This window comes from Thalia democratica, chromosome 2 (assembly GCF_965202585.1).
Source record: "Thalia democratica chromosome 2, ktThaDemo2.hap1.1, whole genome shotgun sequence".
In the NCBI taxonomy this organism is placed as follows: domain Eukaryota; kingdom Metazoa; phylum Chordata; class Thaliacea; order Salpida; family Salpidae; genus Thalia; species Thalia democratica.
Genome location: NC_139166.1, coordinates 24,341,428 through 24,349,055, shown reverse-complemented (window position 1 = coordinate 24,349,055; position 7,628 = coordinate 24,341,428). Strand labels below are relative to the sequence as shown.

Genomic DNA, 7,628 nt, shown 5'->3' with positions numbered 1-7,628 from the left:
AATTTTTTTTAAATATTTTAAAATAAAAATGTGCAAAAGAGGTAACAAATTAATTTGAAGTTTAAATTGAATTGAGAAGTTAAATTAATATTAGAGAAATTGAATAAATTAACTGTTTTAAATATTTTTTTTAACAATTACTAAAAATATTTCAATATTTATTTAATTTTTAATTGGTTCGAAATATTTACCTAATAAAATTTGTAACTTAGAATTTGTATATAAATAAAAAATCAAGATGATCGAAACGAGAATGTTTTAGCTATTATTTATAAAACCTAATTCAAACAACTTCCTCTATAAACTGTTCAATAGTCTCTCTGTACAACTCAGGATGGTACTTGTATATGGCTGCGTGACTGCTATCGTGCCAAATCTTGCTGAAGTGATTGACATTGTTCTCCTTCCAATGCTTATCTATGGCGTGGTACGTGTCCATGCCCAAGTGGTCATCCTGGCTTGTGAACAGAAGACTTTTCTTACCTGAAATATTTTATTAAAGAACTTAAAAATTTTAATAGTTGTTATTCCAGTTAGATTTTTTTTGTGAATAGAAGAGATTCTTTACTAGTTGCTTAATATCAATTTATTTTCAAGGTTTATTAGTTAAATCTTTATGACACAGCTTAACTTAAAGGAAAGTTAAGTTAAAAGTTAAACCTTGAAAGTTAACTTTTTAGTAAATTATTAAATACTATTTTTTTATTTAAAATTATTTGGGAATAGTAAAGACTCTTTACTGGTTGATTCATATAAAATTAATTTTTCAAAGTTTACTAATTTAATTTTTTTGATGCACAACTTAAGTGAAAAGAAAGTTATAAAATTAAATGGGACCATTTTTCTCATTAGAGGTTGAAAAAAATTACAAATATTGATTTAAGTTTGGTTTTTTTTTTTGTTGTTAAGATATTTTCTAAAGATTCGTATTTCTGTAAGTTATATTACATCTCAAGTAAAATCTGTAAAATTTCCTGTGAATTTAATTAAATTACTTTATTTCAATTACTGCTGCAAATACTAAAAACACCATCATTGATTATGTCGGTTTTACGCCTCACTGCTGCAAAATCACGTTCAATAAACTTAGAACTATTTTTCATAATAAATAATTTCTCACCTAACTGGTTATTCTGCATCACTCCAATGCACTTTTTGAACAGTGGCAACGATCTCCTCTCCAATATCAAGTTGTAAGTCACCATTATTAACTTCTTTAGTATTGTTCTTGATATTCCTTCTGAAGTGACTGGGTAACTCATCGCTCTGCCTGTACGAAATATTTGTTAAACTATAACTTTAATTTCGTTAAAAAGTCAAAGATGAATAACTCTTGTAACTGAATTGCTTTGACCATAAAAAAACAACACTGAATTATAAAGAACATTGTTCAATGTACTAATTGCTCGTATTAGTTTAAATATTTTTCAAATCTTATAGTTTGTTCTTTCAAGACTTTAATTAGTAAACTAAGTTTTGGTCAAATTAACTATGTTAATTCTCTAACTATACTAAATATTACTAAATATAAATATACTAGTCATATCAACTATAATTATTCTCTAGCTATGTTTATTCTCCTCTGGAAGTAGAAATCTCTGTATATTGATTTTAAAAAAACAAAGCATATAATAACTTAATTTTTATTAAAAAGTTATTGAATAAAAGATTCTTAATGAATGAAAAATGAATAAAAAGAACTCAGTTCAAACTCGCACAGTTCCCAACCAAGTTAATAAAAGAAAAAATCATAAAAATAAAAACAAATATAATTACTGACCAACGGTAAGGGTTAGGGGTAACAGTGGTAGTAAAAATGTGTAAAAAAAATTAAAAACAAATAGTAATAATAGTATTAATATTAAAAAAAGTATTGGGTCAGAATTGTGCGTTTGGAACTAGTGATTATACCCTAAAGAATATATTCATATATATCTTTTTAGCTGTAACTTACTTAATTAATATGAATTAAAGATTATTAAGGGCATGGGGGTCTGCCTTGATTTTTACAAGTTGATCTTATTTTATAGAGTTTTATCTGAGCTATCAGACATTTTTAACCGCTTGAAAAAATTTAAAGTAATTTTTGAGATATGAGCGATCAAAGTTGGTGACCTCAATAGGTTCCTAATAGAAGGCACAAACTAAAAACGCAAAAAAAGACAATTTCACTAAAAATCTATCTCCCCTTTCATTTTTTAAGCAATCTTCTGCATATTTTTACAGAACGTGTAACATTAAATTTTAAAAAGATTTAATGCAGGATTTTTTTTTACCTTTAAAAAATATTTTTTTTATAAAAAGAAACCACCTTTTTTATTTTTGTTTTTTAAATCTCAAATTTTTATTTTTTAATAATTTTAAAATTCCAAAATTTAAGTTTTTTTAAGCTATAAAAGGAACGTTTTGTTAAAGTTTGAGGTGTCGAGCTCAAAAAATTAAGGAGAAGATAGATTTTTAATGATTTTTTTAATTTTCCAAGAAAATTAATCAGAAAAATTTGCGATCTATATGTTCATATGTTTGTATCGGAAAGTTTTTATAAAAATTATAATATCTCAAAGGTTAAATAAAAATTTTTAATTCTATAAAAACAGGCTAAAAAAATGTCGGATTTGAAATCACTATTTTATTTTTTGTAAGGCGAGTAGAAAACATTTATAAAGTAATATCAATTGTCTTAAATAATTACTATCAACAAAAACACCGGCAAACGTCTGCAGAGCAGAATCCTGGACTTTTGTATGCCCTGAGACAAGCTCAACTTAAAGAAAGGGATGATCATACTGTCAATATAATTACTGTCAATGATTCACAGGAAAAGATCAAAATAAATTGAAAAATCAAACCTGCATACTCATCACTGGCTGATGGAGGGGAATCAATAATCTCACCCCTGATTGAGTTTCTTAGCAATTCAAACTCATCAGGATTTTCAAGCATTAAGCTCACACATTTGCTCCAATGGAATGCTCCCATGGACATCCCATGGATGATGAGCTTGCTATCATTTGTCAGTTTCAACTCCTCTGTGTAATTTATTATCCATATTACTTAAATATTTTACTGTTATTATCATATTAATAAGACAATATAGATATTTTTACATTCAACAAATCATGAGCTTGTTGTCATCTGACAGTTTCAACTGCTCTGTGTTTAGTACAAGTTTGACTGACATGGTACAATTTATGTGTTATATTCATCATTTTATTTCTTTTATTATACACTTAAGTTTATTAAAATTTATTATTACAATGTAGAGCAGCCATCATTTTAACTCAGGGGTCGGCAGGCAGTTGGTGCTCGCGGGCCAAATTTCAAGCTTTCAAAGTCTTCGCGGGCCGCAGTTTTAGTTTTAGTGACATTTGAATAATATTTTGCTTTTAGTCTTACTAGAGAAAGTTTTACTTTTAACACTTTGATTTTTCAAAATACTTTTAGATATACAGAGAATGTCTATTTAAATTATCAATACTTTATAGAATAAAATTTACATTGACTAATGTACTTATATCTTAATAAACTATGTACTTTCTTAAAGACCAATAGGTTAAACTTAATATTTTGTAATTTTACTTATAACCTAACTCTGTATAAAAATTCAAGCTTAAAAATATTTTAGAGGTCACTTTTATGCCTTGTTTGTACTATTAACCCTTTTTTCATGTTTCTAAAAATATTTATTTAGAAAAAAAATTTGCGTCTAAAATAAATTACACTCTTTTAAAAATTCAGTAATTAATTAGCTAAATAAATCTAATACCTATTTGTTATGTAAAAATCTAAAACAAATTTTTAACATGATTAACTCTCAAATACTTAAATAAAATACGTTATTAGTAATTAATTAGTATTTTACATGGTTGCCACTTTAACAGCAAAATGTCTAAGTTATATCAAACCAGCCAAGTTAATTAAAAGTAGAAAAAACATAAAACTTAGTCTTAATCAAGCTTAAATACCTAATTGAAATATAATCATTATAAAAAAGTACACAATATGTAAAGAGACAAGAAAGAAAAATACAATTATTAAACTGCATTACGGTTGTAAAAACTATTCTGAGAATTCAAAGTGTTTAAAATAAAAGTTTCACACACCTGAGTCTTAAAAAATGTCTTAAACAGGTTTAACCTAGTCTGTATTCTTCAAACTTTTAAATTAGTCTGCTTGTTTGGCAACCCTGTTTAAAAGAAAGTTCACAAAATAAAGAAATAACGAAGTTTATTTTCAGTGAATTAAATATAAATCAAAAAAAAGTATTATAAGTCAGTTTCAATGGACAATTACGTTTATTAAACACTTTTAACAAAAGTATAAAAGCTTATTAAGCCTTTAATGAAGAAGAATAACTAACTTTCTATAAGAATTATAGCAATTCTTTATCTGCAATAAAAATCTTGCATTTGAAAAGAGTAAATGTGAAATATAAGACGAGCTATAAGCATTGAAAAACGTTATTTAGGAGTTATTGCAAGTAACAAAAAAAAAAGCAAATCGCTTAAGTCAGTTCCAACAAAGCACATGATTATCTTCAGTACCTACAGACTGATTGAAGAAAAAGTTAAGGCAAGTTATAAAGTAGCAAAACTAATTACTAAAAAGAAGATACCGTTTAGAATTTTAATTTTCTTAAAGAATTTATGTTGACGGTAGTATAAGATTTTTGTTTATTTCTTTACTGACAACAAAAGTCGTGTTTAAGAAATTCCTGAAGATTATAAAGCAGCATAAATCAAATTAGGACTTTAACCAAACTGTTAAGATGAAAGCACTGTGAAAACATATATTGTTATCTGAGAATTTTTATTTGAGTTGTTTTTACTAATTTTGAAATTTTAGAAGAATTTCTAGGTTTAGTTTCAATGCAAAGTACAGCAATAGGTAAATAGATTTTAAAAGCAAAGGTGCGATGCACCAATATAAAGTTTGTGAAAGTACAAATTTTTTCTTCTGTTTTCAGTATAAAATTAAACTAAAGGTAAAAAAATCTTTTAAACATAATAACAATTTTAAAAAGATGCTCTTAAGCTACTTTAAATGTGGTTTTTAATAAAAATAATTATATGGTAAATTTTTGTTTCAAATTAAAATTTAATTACTTTACGTGTAAAACTTGTTTGAAATTCCCGGTTTTTCAAAATTCTCAAATTCAAACTTTTTCCAGATTGTTTAAGTATAAATATTCAGATTCCAAGATTTGCCGGGACTCAAGTTTTTTGGCAACACTGATTATTCACACTTATATACAGTAGTATAAACAGTATTTCAAATTGTATCAGCTGCAAGATTTAAAATTAACATATATTATAATTCAAACCAACACTGTGTATTGACCAAAACATACATCATAAATTTAATTTGCCACTCTTTAAAGAAAAAAAACAGCCTTAGTGACAAAAAACTAGCCTGATATTTACGTATACAAAAAGCAATTCAAGTAAATAACTGAATAAAAGACTAAATTGGCCTGAGATTTAAAGTCTTCTAATGGTCATAGTCTGAGTTTGTAGCAATGTTTAGTTATTTATAAAATTGAATTTGAACTTATTTGATTTACAATGTACTACAAGCTTAATAAATTTACCATCCTTGAATCTAGCTTGTATTAAATTGGTAGTTTCAACAAACAGCAATTGTTTATATTAGTATGCAATGCATAGCAATTAACTTCACTTGCCTAAAAATATTGTTTGAAAAATAAAAATGTGTACATAACAAAAACTATTTTAATTTATGTCACGTATATTGTTTTAAATGTTTCTGAACACACTTAGAAATTACATTTAGATACAATAATGTTAGACATTTATGCATAAACTAAACTTAATCTAACTTAAGCAGTAAATAAAAAGTGATTTAAAATATGAGCATCTTTGTACACTTGTGTGCATTGGAATTAATTTTAAGTTAAAAAAACTACTAAAAAATCGAAACGTGTTAAAACCAATATCAAATAAACCTTATTTCTTATTGCTATGTTATATTAAATGTACTTGTGTGCACTTAAATATAATATTTAGTAATAATACATCTAAAAAAGAAACTTAGGCATAAAAAACATTTAAGATGAATACCTAAACAGTAAAAGAATGCTACTTTATTTAATTACTGTGCATTACTTTTGTGCAAACTGAAAAACATTTGCATTTAATTTATTTACTTAGTAACTATCATATAACTGACTGACTAAATCTAAGCACTCTAAACACTCTTTTTTAAAATAATTACTTGCTGTAGTAAGAAGAAAGCTAATATGAAAATGAGAAAATACCCTGTTAGAAAGCTTATCTGTTTTTTTCACATTTTTAAGGTAATACAGTAAAGTCTTTTTATTATTTAAAAATTTTATACATGAACTTAAAACGAAATAAAACAAAACCAAATTACCAGTAAAAATTTAACTTAAAACATATTGTTGCTCAGCGGGCCACATTAACATGCTCGCGGGCCACAAAAATTTCTTTCGCGGGCCGCATTCCATTCAAAAAAAAACGTGCTCGCGGGCCGCAGATTTATCCTTTGAGGGCCGCAATGGGCCCGCGGGTCGCAGTTTGCCGACCCCTGTTTTAACTCAACAGAAGTTTAAAAATACCAATGTTTGTTGTGATATTTAAAATAAATTAAAATTATTAAAGTTGCTTTTGTTTGTGTTTTGTAACTTACTTGTTAACTATTATTGATTTCCTACTTTATAAAAATTTATCTGCCCTGAGAAAATTTAAAATAACAAACAGTTGTTTTGTTCATCCATTCAAACAATGTTTAAATTTAGTTACTTATAAAAATCAAGTATGTGTTGTAGTATTTAAATTTTCCTAACCAAATAATACTCAATATTTTTTTCTATAATTTTCAAGTATTAAACACTTTTTGAAGTAACCAGAAACATTAGAAAATAATTTTAACTTAAGCTTAACTCATTTACTGAACGTTATTATATTTTAACTTATTGTCAATCATTTTAGTGAAAGCATGTTACTCAAAAAACTGTAAAAGTATTTAATTTATTTGTTAAAACACTCACCTATTATTTCATTCAGGAACTCTTTCTGCATTTTCTTATCGAAGTACAAATAACCTGTGACGTCTTTGTCAGTTGTTTTTCTCACAATGACGTTATTAATTCCCATGTTTTTGTACAAGTCAACATGCTTGCTTATTATTCGATCTGTTGCCTTGTAGAATGGGAACAGTAATACTGAAGTTTGTGCTTTGGTGGTATTAGAAAGAAGCCTGATTGGTGATGATTGCATTTGCCTTGTTGCTTTGGTGATGAATCTCTTAGTAAACATTAAATTTCTGTAGGTAAAGTATTTTTCTTACAAGAAATCTTTTTTTATTAAAGCACAGTTGACATTTTATCTGTGCAGAATTTCCACTCTTTGAGACAAAAACTGAGCCTGAGTGAGCTAAAACCATCCCAACTTTTTAATAAAACTAAAATAAATAAAAGTCAAAACGAGCCAAAGTTTGAAAAATATTTCTGTTAGTGGAGCTTAAAATAAAAAAATCTGCTTGTACAAGTCAACATGCTTGGTTATAATGCTATATGTTGCCTTGTAGAATGGAGACAGTAGAACTGAAGGTTGCACATTAGTTGTATTAGTAAGGAGCCTTCTGAT

At 26.5% G+C, this 7,628-nt stretch overlaps 1 protein-coding gene across 1 annotated transcript; it reads right to left on the bottom strand.

The window, feature by feature from the left end:
• LOC145829929 (uncharacterized) lies at nt 1-7,297 on the bottom strand. The gene is made up of 4 exons (XM_082937816.1): nt 7,031-7,297; nt 2,850-3,029; nt 1,121-1,270; nt 1-483 (listed from the first exon to the last, which is right to left on the bottom strand). Exons 1-4 carry the CDS (start codon nt 7,257-7,259, stop codon nt 284-286), a joined length of 759 nt encoding a protein of 252 aa, XP_082793942.1. The 5' UTR covers nt 7,260-7,297; the 3' UTR covers nt 1-283.
• Between the last annotated feature and the right edge of the window lie 331 nt (nt 7,298-7,628).

Bases quoted from the DNA above. Each gene is read 5' to 3' on its own strand.
- LOC145829929 (XM_082937816.1), bottom strand. From the start codon at position 7,259: ATGCAATCATCACCAATCAGGCTTCTTTCTAATACCACCAAAGCACAA. The intron at 1,271-2,849 runs GTTTGATTTTTC...TATTTCGTACAG, and splicing joins AGCCAGTGATGAGTATGCAG to GCAGAGCGATGAGTTACCCA. The intron at 484-1,120 runs GTGAGAAATTAT...AAAATATTTCAG, and splicing joins GATGCAGAATAACCAGTTAG to GTAAGAAAAGTCTTCTGTTC.